The 22,492-nt window shown below is 37.6% G+C and overlaps 1 protein-coding gene across 12 annotated transcripts in view; it reads right to left on the bottom strand.

The window, feature by feature from the left end:
* The window catches only part of LOC124605166 (longitudinals lacking protein), a 547,673-nt gene that overhangs the window by 184,809 nt on the left and 340,372 nt on the right, over positions 1-22,492 (bottom strand). Inside the window, exon 5 of one of the 12 annotated variants that reach the window (XM_047136667.1) lies at positions 8,875-9,170. The exons of the other annotated variants lie outside the window; for them this stretch is intronic. Within the exon in view, the coding sequence (XP_046992623.1) occupies positions 8,890-9,170 (281 nt within the window). The 3' untranslated portion in view covers positions 8,875-8,889. Of the gene's footprint in view, positions 1-8,874; positions 9,171-22,492 lie in introns of those variants that run through there. 12 annotated transcript variants of the gene reach the window in all.

The following is a 22,492-nucleotide window of genomic DNA, read 5'->3' as shown; positions in this document are numbered from 1 at the left end:
AAGTGAAACAGGCAAAAGGGAATAAAAACATCTAAAAAATGAGAGTGACAAGAAGCACAAAATGGCTAAGTAGGATTGGCTAGAGGACAAATGCAAGGATTCAAAGCATATATCGCTAGAGGTAAGGAGAACATAGAGGATCTATACTAGGGAGAAGAATTTGCAGGCAGTATTATAGAAATGGAAATGGACTTGGATGAAGATGAAATAGGATACATGAATATTGTGAGAAGAATTTGCCAGAGCACTGAAAGACCTAGGTCAAAACAAGGCCCTAGACGTAGACAACATTCTATCACACCCACTGATAGCCTTGGCTGTGCCAGGCATGACAAATCTTCTCCATCTGGGGTACAAGATACATAGCAAAATATCCTCATACTTCAAGAAGAATGTAGTAATTCCAATTCCAAAGAAAGGATATGCTGACAGGTGTGAATATTACTGAACTATCAGTTTAATAAGTCATGGTTGCAAAATACTAACAAGAATTCTTTACAGAAGAATGGAAAAACTGGTAGAATATGACCTTGGGGAAGATCAGTTTGGATTCTGAAGAAATGTGGACATACATGAGGCTATGTTATTCAGTCTGCACATTGATCAAGAAGAACAGGAAAATGAATAAAAATTTGAAAAAGGAATTAAAGCTCAGGGAGAAGAAAAAAACTTTTATGAGGTTTCCCAATAAGATCGTAATTCCGTCAGAGACAGCAAAGGACTTGGAAGAGTTGTTGAACAAAACGGGCAGTGTCTTGGTTGTGGATATAAGATGAACATCAACAAAAGCAAAACAAAGTTAACAAAATGTAGTCAAATTAAATCATCCATAAAGTAAGTTATAATGTGCCTAGTATATCTACAGATGTGCCCTTTTCTCACATCAAAATCACAAGTATCACTAATGTATCCAATTTATAATGCTTCGGCAGTGTGGTTTCAGTTGTTTGAGACTGCAGACATGTGTGCAAGTTGCGTTTGCATGAGTGTGTGTGTGCGTGTGTGTGTATTTGTGTCTATTGCTGACAAAGGCCTTAATAGCCGAAAGCTACCGAGCGAGGTGGCGCAGTGGTTAGCACACTAGACTCGCATTCGGGAGGACGACGGTTCAATCCCGTCTCCGTCCATCCTGATCTAGGTTTTCCGTGATTTCCCTAAATCGTTTCAGGCGAATGCCGAGATGGTTCCTTTGAAAGGGCACGGCCGATTTCCTTCCCAATCCTTCCCTAACCCGAGCTTGCGCTCCGTCTCTAATGATCTCGTTGTCGACGGGACGTTAAACACTAACCACCACCACCACCACCGAAAGCTATAGTTGTATGAATCTTTTTGTTGTGCCTATTGTGACTCAGCATCTCTGCTATATGGTGAGTAGCAACTTTCCTCCTCTAATATTGTTACATTCAATCCTGGATTTTCCATTGTTTGATGCTTCCACTTTAGATACTTGAAATGGTCTAAGGGCAAAATTGTACAATAATATATGAAATAAAGAGAATGGCAGCTGAAGGCATCATGAAATCTTTCAAAAAATTCATTGCAGCTGCAGATTCTATCACACTGAAAATTACAAATCAGGTGATGCTGAGATAATAAGATTATGAAACAAGACACTTAAAGTAGCAGATGAGTTTTGCTATTTGGGCAACAAGGTAACTGATGACAGCTGAAGTAGTGAGGATATAAAATGTAGATTGGTGATGGCAAGAAAAGTGTTTCTGAAGAAGAGAAATTTGTTATCATCAAATATAGATTTAAGTGTCAGGAAGCCTTTTCTGAAAGTATTTGTATGGAGTATAGTCATTTACGGATGTGAAACATCGATGATTAACAGTTTTGGCAAGAAGAGAATAGAAGCTTTAGAAATGTGATGAGACAGAAGAATGTTGAAGATTAGATAGGTAGATCACATAACTAATGAGGAGGTACTGAATAGAATAGCGGAGAAAGGAAATTTGTGGTACAATTTGACTAGAAGAAGGGATAACTTGATAGGACAAATTCAGAGATATCAAGGGATCACAGGATAGTATTGGACAGAAATGTGAGGGGTAAAAATCGTACAGGGAGACTGAGAAATGAAAACAGTAAGCAGATTCAGCAGGATATACACTGATCAGCCAGAACATTATGACCGCTGACCTACTACTGATCTGACTGCTTGTAAGACACATGCATGGTGCATGTAGTGTCAGTCAGCATGCTGTCCATGTGTAGATTGGGGAAGCCCCGTAATCTGTGTGAGGTTGACCAAAGGCAAATTGGAATGGCCTGTAGGCTTGGCATGACATGTTGGGTTTCCGAGTGTCTATAACATACGGCGAAACCAAGATGAAAATACACCCAGACATTGTGGGATTGGACAGCCTCTCTCATTACAAATGTCAGATGTCATAGGCTGGCAGACCGTTAAAACTAGACAGGCAGTGAACTGTGGTGAAACTAACATCAGACTTTAATGCTGGATAGATTTCAAGTGTGTCTGAATACACAGTGCACTAAACACTACTACTAACAATGGGCCTCTGCACCCGACAACCCAAGGATGTACCAATGTTAACACCATATCAGCACCTACACCTGAAATGGGCATGTAACCATTGGCACTGGATATTGGTGCAGTGGCGGAGCATTTCAAGGTCTGATGAATCCTGATGGCTTCTTCATCATGCAGATAGGATGGAGCGAATCCATCATCTTCCAGGGTACAGCTCCTTCACATCACTACTGCAGGATGGAGACAAGCTTGCGGCAGCTCTTTTATGTTCTGGGGAACATTCATGTGGGCTTCCATGGATCCAGTGGAGCTTGTGCAAGGCACCATGACAGTCAAGAAGTATCATACACTGGTTGCAGACCATGTACACCCCTTCATGGCACTGTCATTCTTCAGCAGGACAATGCGCCATTCACAAGGCCAGGAGTGTGACGAAGTGGTTTGATGAACACAGTGGTGAGTTCCAATTGATAGTCTGGCCCCCTAACTTGCCAGATCTGAACCCAATCAAACACATCTGGGCTGTGACTGAATGTGGTCTCAGAGCTTACGGCCTCCCTCCCCAGAATTTATGGGCATTAGGTGACTTGTTTGTGCAGATGTGATGCCCACTCCTTCCAGAAACCTACCAAGTCCTCACTGTTTCCATGACATGATATATCACTGCTGTAATCTATGCCAAACATGGACGTACCAGCTGGTAGGTAGAGGTCATAATGTTCTGGCTGATCAGTGTAAGGTACTGGGAGATGAAGAGGCTTGCACAGGATAGAGAAGCATGGAGAGCTGCATCAAACCAGGCTTTAGACTGAAGACCACAACAACAAAAACACTTGCATAGTACAGAAATCATTCTTAACATTTTTTTGCAAATTTTGAAAAAAAGTCTTACCTCATTATTTTCGGCTGAAATGGGCATTGAATTATATCCATGGGGCAAGTTAAAAATTTGTACCAGACCAGGATTCAAACCCAGGTCTCCTGCTTACTAGGCAGATGTGATGATCACTATGCTATTCGGGCACAGTGGCCACCACACCTGCAATGACTACCCATAGTACACCTCCCGTCAGACTTCTACCACATATTAATGTAGTGAGCCTTCTCATTAGCCTCATTATTTGTGGCATCTTTCCAATCCCCATTAGAGCTCAAGTTTAGTGTGCATTTTGACTGAAGGGATCACTGGCTGTAATCGGTAGTGTGCAGTATAAGTTGAGAATTTTGGTCTGAAGGGAGGCATGCTAGGGTTGTCCATGTGGTTGTGATGACCACTGTGTCCAGATCATGATGTAGTCAGCACATTCCCCTAGTAAGCAAGAGAACCGGATTTGCAGCCTGGTCCAGCACAAATTTTCAACTTACCCATTGATATAAATCAATGCCTTCTGGAAACTGATGTCTTTAAATCCTTTGTTTTCTGATTCATGATGGCTGCAGAATCAAAATGGTGTCCATTCTTTTGGACACACCCAAAAGAGCACACACCACGTATATGAGACATAAAAGTAAACGCAGATGGTACAGATGAACTCAAACATATTATCGTAATTATCTTGTCATATCTAGTGCCTCATCATTGGTCAGTAACATAACAGTAGTAATTCCATAGAGCTTAAGCTTCATTAAACTATTACTAAGTAATTACAAATATAATAGAGGGAAACATTCCACGTGGGAAAAATATATCTAAAAACAAAGATGATGTGACTTACCAAACGAAAGTGCTGGCAGGTTGATAGATACACAAACAAACACAAACGTACACACAGAATTCAATCTTTTGCAACCAACGGTTGCTTCATCAGGAAAGAGGGAAGGAGAGGTAAAGACAAAAGGATGTGGGTTTTAAGGGAGAGGGTAAGGAGTCATTCCAATCCCGGGAGCGGAAAGACTTACCTTAGGGGGAAATAGGGCAGGTATACACTCGCACACACACACATATCCATCTGTACATACACAGTCACAAGCAGACATTTGTAAACGCAAACAGATTGGGCAGAGATGTCAGTCGAGGCGGAAGTACAGAGGCAAAGATGTTGTTGAAAGACAGGTGAGGTATGAGCGGCGGCAACTTGAAATTAGCGGACGTTGAGGCCTGGCAGATAACGAGAAGAGAGGATATACTGAAGGGCAAGTTCCCATCTCCGGAGTTCTGACAGGTTGGTGTTAGTGGGAAGTATCCAGATAACCCAGACGGTGTAACACTGTGCCAAGATGTGCTGGCCATGCACCAAGGCATGTTTAGCCACAGGGTGATCCTCATTACCAACAAACACTGTCTGCCTGTGTCCATTCATGCGAATGGACAGTTTGTTGCTGGTCATTCGCACATAGAAAGCTTCACAGTGTAGGCAGGTCAGTTGGTAAATCGCATGGGTGCTTTCACACGTGGCTCTGCCTTTGATCGTGTACACCTTCCGGGTTGCAGGACTGGAGTAGGTGGTGGTGGGAGGGTGCAGTGGACAGGTTTTACACCGGGGGGTGGTTACAAGGGTAGGAGCCAGAGGGTAGGGAAGGTGGTCTGGGGATTTCAAAGGGATGAACTAAGACGTTACGAAGGTTAGGTGGACGGTGGAAAGACACTCTTGGTGGAGTGGGGAGGATTTCATGAAGGATGGATCTCATTTCAGGGCAGGATTTGAGGAAGTCGTGTCCCTGCTGTAGAGCCACATTCAGAGTCTGACCCAGTCCTGGAAAGTATCCTGTCACAAGTGGGGCACTTTTGTGGTTCTTCTGTGGGAGGTTCTGGGTTTGAGGGGATGAGGAAGTGGCTCTGGTTCAGAGCCACTTGAACCAAGTGTTAGCTATGATTAAGTTATGCTCTATGCAAAAATTGTACCAGGTGGCTTCCTCTTTTATTCCTTACCCCCATTCCATGTTCACCTACTACATTTCCTTCTCTTCCTTTTCCTACTATCAAATTCCAGCCACCAATGACTATTAAATTTTCGGCTCCCTTCACTACCTGAATAATTTCTTTTATTTCATCATACATTTCATCAATTTCTTCGTCATCTGCAGAGCTAGTTGGCATATAAACTTGTACTACTATGGTAGGCGTGGGCTTTGTGTCTATCTTGCCCACAATAATGTGTTCACTGTGCTGTTTGTTGTAGCTTACATGCACTCCAATTTTTTCATTCATTATTAAACCTACTCCTGCATTACCCCTATTTGATTTTGTATTTATAACCCTGTATTCACCTGACCAGAAGTCTGGTTCTTCCTGCTACTGAACTTCACTAATTCCCACTATATCTAACTTTAACCTATCCATTTCCCTTTTTAAATTTTCTAACCTACCTGCCCAATTAAGGTATTTGACATTCCATGCTCCGGCCTGTAGAACACCAGTTTTTTTTCTCCTTTTAACAATGTCTTCCTGAGTAGTCCCCACCCGGAAATCCAAATGGGGGTCTATTTTACCTCCAGAATATTTTATCCAAGAGGATGCCATCATCATTTAACCATACAGTATAGCTGCATGCCCTCGCGAAAAATTACGACTGTAGTTTCCCCTTGCTTTCAGCCGTTCATATTTAAAATAATGGATTAAAATTTGGTCACAGCTTCAGAAGGTTAAAGAAAATTAATAAATACTAGTGTTTACACAAGATCATGTAAGCTAAATTTTGAAAACACATATTTCCTAAACATCCAGCTGCAGCTATAAATTTGCTTTGTTCAGCTGAGCTTTGTCATAAAGATTAGAAGTTCATTATTTTTCTCTTCCAGGCTACCACACTACTGATCAGTTTTGTAGAAATAACAAAAGGGGAAGTGACTGCCTTTCCAGAAACAGTGTATAATGTAACCCCACATTAAAGCCAAACAAATGAATTATGAAAAACATGTTGAACATATTGCAGTAGATCAAAATTCTTAAGCTTGTGAGCTATATACATCTACATGAAAGTAATAAGACACATTTTTGTTCTACAAAGTGCAACTTCCTACAAAAAATACTTCACTGAATATAAAATACAGTATGACCCATTTCCAGATTGCACATAGTCTTAAGTTCTTGTCTATGTCAAAGAGAATACCCATATACATAAAATTATGGCTAGAGTCCATACTTATGAAACCAGGGAGAGAAACTAAATAAATGTCCACTGGATTAGACTATTTAAGACCAAAACCAACTGTGCACACACTGACAAGGTGTTTCTGAACAAAGTACCATAAAGTGTCAAGGAAATGCCACACAACAAATTTAGAATGGTGATGGAATCATGGCTAAAAAGAAAGGCCATCTACAATGTTGTAATAGTGTAAATGATTCAATAATTTAATTATAATGTGAAGTAAATGCTGTAAAATATAAACTGTGTAATATTCAAGAGTAAACTGACATTTATGAAAGTTAAATGTGTAACATTGTATTCTGTTGTCTTTAAAGAAGTAACTTATGCTTGATAATGCCTCATGTTTTCTTCACACAAATAAAAGGATTTGATTTTGATATAGTTGCTAACATTGCTACAACACTACAGCTAAAATACCCCAATATTTGCTGTAAGGAAATCTTAATATAGATGTCTTAAAAGAATCTGCCATTTGTCAAAAAATACTAAAGGTGTTAAAATGTCATAGCATGAAAAGCATGAACCTACAATAACAATGACCATTTGTATGTCTTCAATACCAACGTTCCATCAGTTTGCAGATTAAATAACAATTTTTCTTCTTTAGGGTCAGCAGCGTAATATATGTCTGATAATGACATGATTGTTTGAGTACATACACCAAATAGCTGCTCACAATAAGTAATGTTTATTCACGACAGACTGGACATACTTCTTTGGCTTAGTTGCCATTTTCAAGTATGTCTACATTGATGTGATGTCCATATTGCATCGATAGTGGACTGTTTTGTAATTAAGGTTGTAAATGGTGTCAAGGTGTTGAAATTAAATGTTAGTTACAAAGTGACAGCAGTTTAATAGTTACACTCTAACTGGATCTGCCAAGCTCTAATCCTATATCCGATCATAACTGACATTGTAAATGGATAGGCCACATGTAAAGAATAAGCAAGCTGAACTGTTATGTTCATGACCAGGGGGAACAACATGCTACAAATTAAACCACCCAGATAGCAAGGAACAATTCAATGTTTATTATGTCAACCAAACAGAATGCAAAAAAACATTTTCTTGGAGCATAAATCCACACTACTTGGTTCAGAATGAAAGTCTTCTTTAGTATTCATTACTAATAATGAACAGAGTGTCCATAGAACCTTTCTCAAAATTTTTATAATGATTGAAAAAAAGAGAACATAATTGGTGATACTTGTTGCTTCATACTGTTTCTTATCATAACCAAACAAATATTAGTCTCTTTTATATCATTATATTCACAATACAGATATTATTCAAAAAGCATTTTGCTTAAAACCATTAATAAGTTTAACAGTTTGCACCATCTCAAAATGTGGAAAATAATTTTCTTATGGGAGAACTAGCAGCCCCACTGATATCACAACTGGGCCTGTGTACAGTAATATGACAATAATATGTTACAGGTTAACAACAGACTCAGACAATATCAATAGATGTAGTAATTGTAGGAAAAAAGGGGAACAGATTAGGGTTCAACATTCCAATGTCAATTTGTTGTGAGACAGCCTTGTACTAACATAGTTCAAGCATAGAGGGATAAGGGATAGAAAGGGTGCACAGTTTGATGTAGAGACTCATCAAAAACAATGAAGTTTCCCACTATTGCAGACAAATCATCATTCATCACTACTTTACATACAGGGTAATATGACAGCAGCAGCAAACAAAAACAACATATATCCTATGATGTTCACAGTAGTTCGAAATTTCTAAAAGGCAGTCCAGTTATATTCATTCCTTGTATGCAAAATGAAACCTTTTTCTACTTGTGTGTTGAATGCAGAAGGTATATCTTTCTTTTCAAATTTTATCAGAATGTTAACATAATTTATAAGTCAGTTACAAATGATCCCTTTTTGTTATCGCTATAACACAGAAATAAAAAAGTGCAGATGAAACAACTTTCTCATAAATGATTATTAAGACATTTAGAGTATCTAGTTGGATGGCATGATGCACTTTCCACCATAACTATAAGTTTAAAATAGAAAAATACAGTATATTCAGCTTCTCTTCAAAGTTTATTAGAATATTTACAGAGATTTTTTATAGCCAGGCACCACAAAATACAGATTCTAATGCAATCAGTGCTGGAATACAGCCCTTTCATGTTATGTCAGTATTCCACCTTATGATAATATGGATTAAAATATGATCTGTGAAGGTGGAAGTAACAGACTCTAAAAATGACTATGATCTCCTAACTTTTGTTGTTTTGTTTCACTTTTTCAGGTTTCTGAGCAGACAGACATATGAACTGAGTTACATAAAGCCCATATGCTTGTGTTTGATATGTTTTTGCAGATTTCCTTTGAGTTTTGATCGCTGAGGACAGTAAGGACACTTGAATCTGGCTTCTTTCCCACATTCATATTTCACATGGTTGTAAAGTGAGTTTTTCCTCTGGTACACCTTACCACATTCATTACATTCAAATCTTCCATCTGTGTAGTTCCATGCATTTTGATTTAGAGGAAAGTGTTGTTGAGAGCTGTGACATGCTTGCATCTGATTTATACGCATTTCTTGTATTCCTCTGTATCCTGTGAAAAAAGGAAATATGGGATACATAACTTTCAAGGATTGTAAAATATACAGATATGAAGAAGAAGGCTAGAGCAACACATTATTTTATTATTACTCCTTGCCAAAATATACAAGGAGTTAATTTAGCTAGTGAGATAATCCTTGACAGGCAACAAAAAAAAAAACTCTTTAATTTTTGCATACCATGGAAGGATTTTATGGGTAATGATTATCCATGTAGTGTTTACTTTTTAACATGAGAGGGTGTTGAACCACAGAAAGAAGTGACAAATGTTATTAAACAGGTAAACATATAAGTCACAGTTTTCAGAATATTGATGTTATAGGTCACATAAAATAACATGGCCATGTCTGCACAGAGAGTGCAGTAGGGGAGGGGACAATGGTAGTGGTGGGGGTTTCCCTGTGAATGGCCTTGTGCAGTAGGGGAGATTCAGTTAGGATAGCTATGCCTTTGTTCATAGCATATCCTGCATAACTACACCTATCTATCCTACAGCTGTCTAGCCTGCAAATGATCACATTAAAGATTAAATCAATATGACCAATATTTATTTATTTGTTTATTTATTTATTCTTCATAACTACAGCCTATTTTCTAAAAAGCTAAAATAGGCCATACAGATCACATTTCCATGTATAGTTATAAGTTACGCATTAATGATTGATTTCTGATACTTACAACCAATAATTCAACAACTACAAAATTTCAAAATATCATTATCAAGCACAATAGTGGGGCTACTGGGAAATTAAAAAACTGATTTCTTTTCCAGCCACCTGATACAAAAATGACAGTAATTCAGTTGAAATGCAATATTGCTTTATGCCTACATTTGAAGCGAATAGTACTGTAAGGCTTCAGACAATTATCATGAAAAAGTCACAGCAATTGTCTCTTTGTACCGATCTGCTGTTTTACTCCTTGGCTTTAATGTTAAAAGTCCATTTGGAACATAATCAGATATTCCTCCTGTAGTGGAATCATTTACTTAATCTCAAGACACAAATAAATTTCTTGTATTCTGCACAATGGTGACATGATATATGATTTTTACCTGTGTGTGCTACAGCAAGGAGTTGTCCTTTTGAAAGTAGTGCTTTTATTCCTTCTAATATGAGAACTAGAATATACCTTTCATTGATAGATATGATGAACCTCCCTCTTAATGGCAATTTCTCAGCTTTTTTTCAGGAAGTCTGTATATTTACTTTGTGCTTTTAAATGTTCAGTTTGCGCCTTTGTGTTTCTGATGACTTCTACACCTGGTATGTGTTATAGAATGTGAAATGTACAAACATTTAAACATAGAAAGAAGTTGGGAACAATAAAACAGAAACTGATGTAACTGTAGCCTAATTTGTGTAGTAATAATAATAATAATGTTGTGTGACGATGGCCTCCCGTCGTGTAGACCGTTCGCCTAGTGCAAGTCTTTCGATTTGACGCCACTTCAGCAACTTGCGCGCCGATGAGGATGAAATGATGATGATTAGGACAACACAACACCCAGTCCCTGAGTGGAGAAAACATCCGACCCAGCCAGGAATCGAACCCGAGCCTATTGGATTGACATTCTGTCGCGCTGACCATGCAGCTACTGGGGGCGGACAATTTGTGTAGTAAGGATCATATTAATGAAACGCCATCATTAAAAGCAGTTTTTTCCGTCTTAAAGGAAGTAGTGACTTTAATGTTGAGCACTGTTTATGTGCCATGGGGAAATTATGTATTAGTCTCCTGACAACTTGTTCATCAAAATTGTCTAAAGGTAAACTTTTCTTTCCATCTTCTGTGCCTTTCTTGGAACAGAGAAACCTTTGGAAGAAACTATAGCTATGTTTCTCACCACATTTTTTATTCTCTTTATTGTGCATTGAGAAACACGAGTGCCAACCCTCATTAGCATACATTTTAAAGGGATTTTTACTCCCTCATTGGGCTCTTCCAACACAAATTTTATGACACTGCACACAGTCTCCCATGGATGATATGAAGCACTACCTCTGCAGCTGCTGTGCATGGGGACTGTGGTGCCATGCTTTGTAGAACAGAGATGACAATGAGAATGCTTGAATTCTTCATTTGTGTGGCCATATTGTCTGTAGTTGTTTTACAAGGGTATTTTTTTCTGTCGTTACAACTACAAAAATGCATTATTTTTTTTCATCAGATGTGTTTTGCTTTATTGAGGTAAAGCATCCTCAGTGATCTGTAATTAAGTTATTTACATTTTGATTTGCTTTAAGATCAAAAAACCGTTAGTTCAATCTGTATTTTCCTACATCATTAAAAATCTGATATGTGTTAGACCTTGGTGGTCTCATGTGTGTGTATATATTCCACGTGGGAAAAATTATATATAAAAACAAAGATGAGGTGACTTACCGAACAAAAGCGCTGGCAGGTCGATAGACACACAAACAAACACAAACACACACACAAAATTCAAGCTTTCGCAACAAACTGTTGCCTCATCAGGAAAGAGGGAAGGAGAGGGGAAGACGAAAGGAAGTGGGTTTTAAGGGAGAGGGTAAGGAGTCATTCCAATCCCGGGAGCGGAAAGACTTACCTTAGGGGGAAAAAAGGACAGGTATACATATTTAAATATGTCTGCTTGTGTCTGTATGTGTGGATGGATATGTGCGTGTGTGCGAGTGTATACCTGTCCTTTTTTCCCCCTAAGGTAAGTCTTTCCACTCCCGGGATTGGAATGACTAAATATGTCTGCTTGTGTCTGTATGTGTGGATGGATATGTGCGTGTGTGCGAGTGTATACCTGTCCTTTTTTCCCCCTAAGGTAAGTCTTTCCGCTCCCGGGATTGGAATGACTCCTTACCCTCTCCCTTAAAACCCACTTCCTTTCGTCTTCCCCTCTCCTTCCCTCTTTCCTGATGAGGCAACAGTTTGTTGCGAAAGCTTGAATTTTGTGTGTGTGTTTGTGTTTGTTTGTGTGTCTATCGACCTGCCAGCGCTTTTGTTCGGTAAGTCACATCTTCTTTGCTTTTAGATATATTTTTCCCACGTGGAATGTTTCCCTCTATTATATATATATATATTAAATCAATGACTGTTGCTTGTATGTGCAGACAAAATAAACCCTAAACACACATTATGTGACTGCTGACTATGCAAATTGCTTTTTTAAGTAAACTGAGGAAAGAGGAAAAAAAACAATTGCATGCATGAATATGGTAACTTAATTTATAAATATGTTATTTTAGAACAGCAGTAATCACTTCAACCTTTTCATAAGCCAAATTTTCATCCTACAAGACAGTGAATTCTGTTCATTTCATATATGCTTCAGAAAAAGTATTAAAAAGGCTGCATTACTTTTATTCATGTAAGATGTGCATCTACATTTTCTACTCTTGATATTTCAATTACATCACATATGTCCACAAAATATAAATCAAAGATCAACAATAATGTAACAAAGGTTAACTTTGTCTTATATATTTTTTAAAATTAGAGTAAATAATACACCAGAAGGCTATGACATACAAAGGAACATTTAAATAAAAAGGAAAAAATTGTTGGAAAACTTCTATAAAACTATTTTGAGGATAGAAGTATGTGCTACATGAAACAATGTATTAAAGCTAATTTGTAGTTATGAAATTATTTGTTTCTTCTAATTTCTGCAGATCATTTCTGTTTTCTTTTGCAGACTTCCTCAACCTATTTGATTTTGTTAACACAGTCGTATAGTGTTGTTTCTCTGCCTAGTCAGCACATTCATCTGCATATTTTGTAATCTCTCTATGCACTAGATGTTTTCCTTTCTTTTTAAATTCATTTTCATCAAGTTCACTAATCTCAGTCATCCTATTTGTTTAGTGTTTTCTGTGTTTTTTACATCTTAAGATATCAATTACGATGTCTTCCCATTGAAAAAGAGTTGCACGAATTTTTATTGATAACAAGTTTTCTGTCATCTCCAACTAAGGCATTTATATGATCACAAATGAATCTCAAAGCTATGTATGATTCCTCTTTAAGGTTTCCGACTTCTGTTTATTTTGTTAATACTAAAACCTCTTCACACAGTTGCTTGGTCATGCTTAATAAAATAAGCTTCTGGGTATATGGCCAAACTTAAATAAGTTTTGTTTTTAAATGAGAGGGAAAAAAATTGTCCAACCATGAAAGTTCCTTATCATAATTCCATGTTTTCACAAACATTTTCATTGGAAAAATTGACAAAACCTGCTGGAATGTCATCACGTTCAGCAATTTTCACAATATTTACATCTCATAAGCTACTTAGAAGACAGTTCATCTTCCTCATACAATTTTGTTTCTCTTCAACTAAATGTATTGGTATCACATATGACAAATTTCTGACAGTGCAGAAAACTGCTGGTGATTTTGAAATTATAACTCATACCACTTTAATTAGCACCAATTTTACATCCATAAAAAGTCAGTACTCCTCCATTGGAAACCTTTTCAGAAGAATACAGTTCTTTAATCTCTTTTTCACCAACCAAACCAAGTTCAACTTTTTTGTAAGAATGTGATCCATAGGGTTCTGGTATTCAACTTTTATTAAGACAACTATAAATTATTCAACAATTTTGATTTCAAAATTCTTCACATTAATGCATGAATCACTTTTTTAATATTGTAACATTTATGGGAGCAAAGGTTTATCAGTCTGATACAGGTTAAGAAAGTCTGTATAATTTGGAATACTTAAAAAAAAAAAAGTATCACATCACTTACTTTTCTTCCCTCACAGTTGTGATTTAACTACAGTTTTTAAACACTGATAATTTATAAGGACTAGTACTCAAATTATTAACACACTACGAAATATTAAGCATTTTAAAATTTCAGACATAAAATGCTCAATAAAATTAAATTCCAATGTTAGGTTAAAAGCACAGAACTCCATGCGATTTCACAAAATGCTCTGAGATTTCCCTGACTTTTCCAGGTAAAATGTAATTCCCTGAGAATTCAGGTTTTCCAGAAAAATTGACATCCTATTTTTATAGCCCATGTGTGATTTCAGACAATGTTCTCCCATACCTCATTTAAATTGATGCAATGTTCCACGAAAAAAGGGAAAAAAACTATCCTGGAACATTAGCAGATAATCTGTCAAATACTTGTCATTCCATATGAATACACCCATTTCTTATAAAAGTTGTTACACCATACAAATGAATATTTCTTTAAGAAGTTTTTGAATGTGCTGAGTAACAGTCATGCAATATTTTTTGAAAGAATAAACCACCATCTGACAGTGCATTAGTGTATTTATCTTTTGTTCTATCTAGATTTCGGCTCTTTTCCCAGTGTAGAGTATGATGCTAAAAGTTCTTAAACCTTCAACAGGTCATAGCTGTTTAAGAACGTTTTGTTTTGTACTCAACAAAAAAACATATTTCTTTCACAGATTATCATCAGAAATATATATCATCGGAATTTATTTGTATTTATTTGAATTTATTTGTGTAAAATATTCAAGGGTTGGGAGGAAAAAAATTAAATAAAATATATAAGATTCCAGTTTTTGAAAGTATAATGTAACTGGATGTATAAAAAAAATCTACTCATCAAGTGACAGCAGGAGAACATACACTTACAAAGGTTGAAGAAATTTGCCAGTAGCTCTAAGGAAGAGGGATAAAGATACAGGAGTGGCAAGGTTTAGGAAATGGGGAGGATTTGAAAAAGTTTCTCAGCACCCCGGGTCAGGATAGACTTGTCAGACTGCACTGTTCATGCCACAAAAATTCTCTAACCTATGGCTCCTACCCCTGTGACTATCCCCACTGTAAAACGTGCCCTACGCACCCTCTTGCCATCACCTTTACCAGCCCTGTAGAAGGGAGAGCCACCTGAGAAACCACACGTCATGTGCCAGCTGTTATGTAAACACTGTTCATCCCTTTACAATGGGATAACTACACCAAGTTATCAGTCGGGATCCATGGACATAGACAGAGGGTGTATGCTAACAACACACAATACCCAGATGCAGAGTATGTACACAGTCACAACCTCAGTGCCTGTTTCACACACATGCCATCTGGATTCTTTACCCAGATATTAGCTTCTCAGAAGTCCACAAGTGGAAACTGGGATTACAACATATCCTCAGTTACACCACCCACCTGGCCTTAATTTACATTAATTTTTTCAGTCTTAGCATTTTCTCTCAGCAACTACTCCTTTATTCACTCTCTTTCAGCTTTCATATATTTTGTTTTCAGATCTGTCTATTCCACACCCCCCACCCCCCCGTACCTCCAACACCTAAAACGCACTTAGCTTTCTGCTTTTATTAACTCTTGCACAGTGTTTTGTTAGTAATCTCTGTCCTGCTTATTGCCATATCTTCCCCCTCAAGGCTTTCGGGTTTTCAAATCTCATCCAGTGCAGTCCCCTGCAATCAGTCTTCCCTTCTCATCCTGTCCAGTACATCTTCCCTGACCTAGGGTTTTGGGTGCCTTATCCAAACTCTCCCCATTTACCAAACCCCTCCTGTCCTCTTTCTTTATCCCTCTGTCTTCTCCTTTAGCCCTTCTGCCAGAAGGAGCCACTGGCTCATAAGGCTTGAAAATTTCCTTAACCTTTATATGTGTGTGTGTGTGTGTGTGTGTGTTTTCATGCTGCCACTAGGTGAGTAGATTTTTCATCTAACTATTTACTTTACATTTTCAAAAATGAAAATAAAATTCCAGGATTTTTTAAACATGAGCCAACATAAAAAATTAAAAAGTTAATTAATATTAGAAGAGTAGTGGTTCCAAGAGGTCACATAATAAGCTTAAAATAATGCAATTTTGGGGGAAACATTAAATAAAGATTAGCAACTTAACAAGACTGAGTGGTGTTTATTAACCCATTAGCACTATGCATTTGTCACACATTGTTAAAATCATTGTTTTCATGACAGCAATGAAGCGAGAGTTTTGGCAGCACTTGCTTCCATTTCATACAACTGTAAAGATCACTACAATACAATAGTCTTAACAATACATTTAAAAGTTGTGACATTGCAGTGTTGGAATTCATCATTTGCTGAATGAAGGAAAAATGGAGTATAATTTTAGGTAAGTATGTTTTACACACTGATATGGAATATGATTTTGTCTTTTAGTATGATTATGCTTTACATACTCAAATACATATAGTTTAAAAGTTGTTGCTTGATGTGGAATTTATGTTGAATTAGGCTGTTTGAACTTTGTGCAGCCACATGGCAATTATAAGTGCTTTTACCCAGTAAAATGATGAATTTTCCCTTTTTTGCTTTAGAAGAGATTTATCGTTTACTGAGACGCTGGAGATTCATCATAATGATGATATTGAGGGTGATGGGTTTGTTGAGCTGCCAGATCCAAATGTAGACACTGATGAAAACTTAGAAAATGATGATGTTGGTGTGTAAGTAGGCCTATCACTGGTTTGTTTTGAATTGTCTTTTTACTGATACTGTTTGCTCTATAATTTTTTATTCCATTCTGTATTGTTACAGATTAGCAGACAACCTGTCCTCTTCTTGGTTATGAGCTAATGCTGAAATAAGACTGCAAATAACAAAAGGCTTGATTAAGTTTATCCATTACAGACATTTTGGAACCTGTGACTGTCAATTGAAAGTAAATACATAAAACTGCAACCATCACTTTCTTTAATAGTTATTTATTATTACTTGAACCAGTTTTTGAACCTTTTCAGGTATATCTTCAGATGATTTTCTGGGTGTTAATCACTATTTCTAGCATAATGCTGGGTGCTGGCTTGTGACAGTAATGGCGGCTTTTGTTCCGTTAGTGTCCATTAGTCTGCTTCCATTTTGATGGCCACTTGGTACATCACTTCATACACTTCTACATGATCTGTATTCATTTACACTGTGATAGCAAAACTTTGCCATCATCCACCGTTATTTTAGCAAAGAATAATCAAAAATTATCAATAAAATGCAAAACCATAAGAGCATGTTTACACAGTATGAAGCAAAATAACAACTAGATAAGACAGTATGAAAAAACAAAACAAAAGAAGAAAGAGAAAGATGACGTCATGTAATCTGAAGAGGGGTGCAGTTAGGAAGAGAAGGTTAAAGTGAGGATATTAAAACATACGTGAGAATAAGGATTCATTCATACTAAAACTGAGAATCTGATGAAAAACAGAAATTGCAGGAGCAATGAAACATGAAAAGAATGAGCAATCTTCATGCTAATTGATGAGTTAAACCATGGCAGTAAATGCAGTCTGGAACTTGGTGGATTGCACTGTAGGCCCATGAAATACACAATCAACATCCAAAGTGATTCCCTGGGAAATTGGGGTACTATGGCAAACAAAAATTCAAGAGCAAGACTCAAGGCATGTGCTGTATGAGTGGCAACGTCAGATCGCCAATGTTAAATTTCTACAGATCTATTTTTGCAATGATGAACAACTCAGAGTGGACCAGCAATGCACCATCACCTAGGATCTACAATAAGTCCAGTAATTACAATAACCACTCTATAATCACAATCAATTGGTCATTGTTTTCAAGAGCGGAATAAATGGTCTCAGAAAACTATAAGACTGTCATTCAAGTCTACAAAAGACCAAGACTTGAGCTTGAATGAATATTAAATGCACCTCAAGGTCATATAGGTAATCACTGACAGCAAATATTGACAGCATGACATCATTATTCAATAGCTAAAGAATACATTGCAACATATTGCTGAAGAACATCTCAATTATGACTTGCAACTGTACCTAGAAATATTTTGGAAAGATAAAGATAGTAGCTTAGCTCTTCAACATCTAACAAATCAATCCAAGTACAAATCCTGTAACCAATAAAGAATTATCACTCATGCAATTGAATTATGGTTCATTTGTCAGCAATTATTACAGCAGCAACTCGTCACTGATATTTATATTGTAGTGTAGCAACTGTAACTGCTATTTGTATTATATAATGCAGTAAGAAATCATGCCTCCATTAAGCTGAAGTGACTCAGTTAGGAATACTGTAGCACTGAAACTTAGTCTTTTTTTCCTTTCATACCAAACAAGAGTTGCACTGCACGTAGTGGGTTGAGTTACAGAGAAGTACATTCAGCCTTCACAAATACAGTTCTCAGGTTTGCTGACAGATCGTATTGTGTAAATCCCACAATATTTCATTGATGCAACTGCTTGACATCTTCAGGTGGTGGTAGGTGCTGCTGTTACTGCTGCAAGACATTACTGATGATAATCGCACAGCAGTGTCAAAATGTATCAAGCCAGGAGCAAGCAGTATGAACACAGGGGAAGATGCTCACAGTTGGATGAAAGCGGCACTCCCAGTGCCCCTACTTGGAGCTGCAGAAAGGTCTTTGGCATGTGCACTGTGCACTGTGCTGCCAGATGATCCTGTGGTTAAAAGCTGAATTAAATCTCAGCAGTACATTGCATTGAATCATGAATTGGAAGTTCTCACTTTCCCTTTTTTGATTTAATGGCAGCCAGTGCCAGATTCCAGGGGGCACTTAATTGAAAACCTGCATCTCTGTTGATAAGATTGTCTGCCATATGGATATGTATGGCCTCCTTAATAACACAGTCCTACATATTTCATGCTGTCAGAATGGTAGTGTGGCCCATATAGTAGGTTCAATCCAAGTTAAATTGATATAGAGGGTACCATTTTTCAGTTTCCCTTCTTCAATGAATTCTGACTAGTATTAACTAGTCTGCCCTCACAAATACAATCATAATAACTTTTACAAGCATGATTAGCAGCTGTCTCTAAAGGCACACTGGCAAAGCAGATGCCTGTGATCAGTGCCTTCTGTGTGCTCTTGTAAGTGATGTGCTGAACACATCTGAAGTTAACAAATTTTTATATGATGTTTTGGTGAATTTGAGTGAATGACTGCATTTCTCCAGAAAAATGTACATCTCATTTACTAATCACTTCTACATCATTCAGTTGCTAACCACTCCCTTTTCAGGCCCCATTGTTTGTTATGGCAACTACAGTATGTATAAGCAAGAGTGAAGCTGTGGTGCTACCCTTAGTTGCTGCATTAAGAGTATGTGCTAGTATGTCAGTGTTAATCTTTAATCATTAGCACAATGGTAGACCTGCTGGACCTGCTATCATGCTGCCTTCCTGCCTGTAAAAGCAGCACAGCACCAAAGCATCCAAGCTACTGAATAGCAACACCAAGGAAAATTGGATGATTAGTTCCAGTCAAGTTAGTAGTATTTAGGAATATAAGAATAATGGAAAATCCAGGATGGAATCCAGGAGAAGCAGTGTGGTTTCAGTTGATTAAGACTGCAGTTGTGTGTATGTGTGTGTGTGTGTGTGTGTGTGTGTGTGTGTGTGTGTGTGTGTGTGCGCGCGCGTTGATGAAGGCCAGTGGGAAAAGGCTGAATTGTGGAAGTCTTTTTGTTGTGCCTATCTGCAACTCAGCATCCCCGCTATATGGTGAGTAGCAACTTCCTTCTCACAATATCGGAATATTAGAATAGTTATTTAAGACCCTGGAACATTCCACAGTGTTGCTGTAATTCTTTGCTCACTGAATTATGGTTAGAGATGGTGAATACAATCACATCTTCAAATGCTGGTGATTATTTCAGCAATTCATTATCCATATGCCAAAACTGTGACAATGATTGCTATCTATTGACTATAATTGACGAAAATTGCATTTAGATGAATATGTCCATTTGACAGAATGGAAAGAAGGAATTCTTAGTCAGAAATGAGGAAGGACTACAAAATTGACAAGTAACCATTGACTGTAATGCCATTGTTACCTGAATTTATTTTAAAAAATCAATCAAATTTGTCGATGGCATTGTTAAAAATCAAACATTCAGTGCCAATATGTCAATGAAAATAATCAATTTTTAAAAGTATAATGTAACTGTAAGGATTAAAAACTCTTTTCACCAATCAACAGCAGGAGATAGCAAATACAAAAGTTACAGAAATGTACAAGCTTTTTGAGCCAGTGGCTCTTTCTTCTTGCAGAATGGTGGAATTGGAAGGAAGAGGGATGAAGGAAAGGTGCTAGTGAGGTTGAGGAAATGGGGAGAGTTACTGAAAAGTAGGCCAGAACTGTGGGTCAGGGGCGACATACCAGACAGCATGAGAAGCAAAGACTGATTGTTGTGGACAAGATTTGAGAACCTGAGAGCTTAGAGATGAGATGTATGATAAGAGTAGTAAGCAAGACAGACATTACTGACAAAACATCATGCAAGAACTAATAAGGGTGGAAAGCTATGTGATAGATAGGTGTGTTGGGGAGGGGGTGGAGGAGGGGAAGGTTCAGAAAATAAAAGATACAGAAAACAAAAAGGTAGCAAAGAAAAGGAATAGCTACTGAAAACAAATACTGACACCAAAGGAAATTAATGTAAATTTAGGCTAGATGCGTTGCAAGAACCAAGGAAATGTTGTAAAGCCAGTTCCCACTTAGTGTCAGGAGGGAGAATCCAATTGGCACATGTGGTGAAACAGGCAACGAGGTCATGACCGCCATATTGTAGAGCATGCTCTGCAACAGGATATTGTGTGTTGCCAGTATACACTCTACGTCTATGCCCATTTAGCCTAACTGATAACTTGGTGGTGGTAATACCAATTCAGAAGGTCAAATAATGTTTACGTACCAGATGGTATGGCATGTTGTTTCACAGATGGCTCTCCCCTCGTATATGTGTTTGCCATTTACAGAGGTGGTGTATGCAGTGGTAGTAGGGTGCATGGGGCAAGTCTTACAGGGTGGACAGTTACAGGGATAGGGCTAACAGGGTAAGGAAATGGGTGCAGAAGAAGCATAGTGTCTGAGCGGGGTACTGTGGAGATAGGGTGGACGGAGGAGAGATGGGGAATGGGGGGACAGGGGAGGGGGAGTGGTGCAGAGGGGGAGGGGCAATGAAAAGCTGTTCAGCTATTCTAGGTGTGGTGGGCAAAATGTCAGACAGAATGGACCTAATCTCAGGGCTTGCTTTTAGGAAGTCTAGCCTTGTTGAATGAATTGATTAATACATTCAAGACAGGGTAGTACTGAGTGACAAGAGGTATACTCCTAAGTTGTTTTTCGGGGGATTAGCAGCAGCAGTACTGCATGTAACAGCCTGAGAAGTCTCCTTTTGAATTAGGTTGGTGGGATAATTATGTCCAGTGGAGGCTGAGGTAAGAATGGTGGTGTATTGCTGTAAAGAGTTTGGTTCTGAACAAATATGTTTGACTGAAATGCTAAGGCTGTATGGGAGGGAGTGTTTGGTCTGGAGAAGATGCCATCTATCAAAATGTAAGTTTTGTTTACAGATTTAGTGCAGGGTTGTTGTAATTTAACCCAACCTGGGAAAACCAAATCCAAAAAATTATGAGAATTTAATCAATATAAAATATGTTGTGTTGTTACATACTTAGCTTTACACAAATTAAAAAGAGCAATCACATTTATTAAAGGCAAATATTTATGTCACAAGGATTTATTTCATGAATATTGGGTTTTAACTTACCTTTTAACATAAGAAACACAGCTACATAACATTTACACTTGCAGATAAAAAAAATTTAACTTAATGAAGAATTGTAATAAGTGTAAAGTGCAATTTACTAATTTTTTGATGAATGCAAAACTTTATAGTTTTCACTAATTTCTTGGTCTTTGTTCTCCTAAATTACTTATTAATTCTGAACAAACAAACCCATAGGTGGAAAAAATTCTGTCAATGGATGCAGTGCTGGCAGGGATGGAAAAGAGGCACTAATTAAGTATTTGTAAGAATGGTTTTTTGTGAATAATAGATTTAAAATGAATTATTTAATTGTCAATATGAAAGAAAAATTAAAAACCCATAAAAACCGAACTTCAGACACTGGACTGATTTTTAAAGAATACCCAAGTTTTTCTCACCCCTTGTTTAATGAGAGCTGAAATGGGTAGCTGACCCTCAGAGAGGATTAGGTCAACATCAGGGAAAGTGGAATGGGGTTTGGAATATGATCATGTGAAATTTCATTGGTTGAATGTATTTAGAGATTACAAAAATTTTAACAGGTCAGCCTCACCATACTTCTATATGACAAAGATATCACTGTATCTAAACCAACCAGAGGCATATGGATCCCAGAAAAGCCACCTCCAAGCAGGCCACAAAAATGTTGGCATAGGAAGAAGCCATCCTCATTCCAATGGGCATGCCTTTGACCTGCTAGTATGTGCTCCTGAGAGGCAAAATAGGTATTAGTAAACGCAAAGTTGATGAAGGTGAGCAGGAAGGATGTTACAGGTTTGGGCACTCATTGAGATAGAGCTCAGCAGC

This window comes from Schistocerca americana, chromosome 3, assembly GCF_021461395.2.
Source record: "Schistocerca americana isolate TAMUIC-IGC-003095 chromosome 3, iqSchAmer2.1, whole genome shotgun sequence".
In the NCBI taxonomy this organism is placed as follows: Eukaryota; Metazoa; Arthropoda; class Insecta; order Orthoptera; family Acrididae; genus Schistocerca; species Schistocerca americana.
This window is presented reverse-complemented; position numbering and strand designations above follow the sequence as displayed.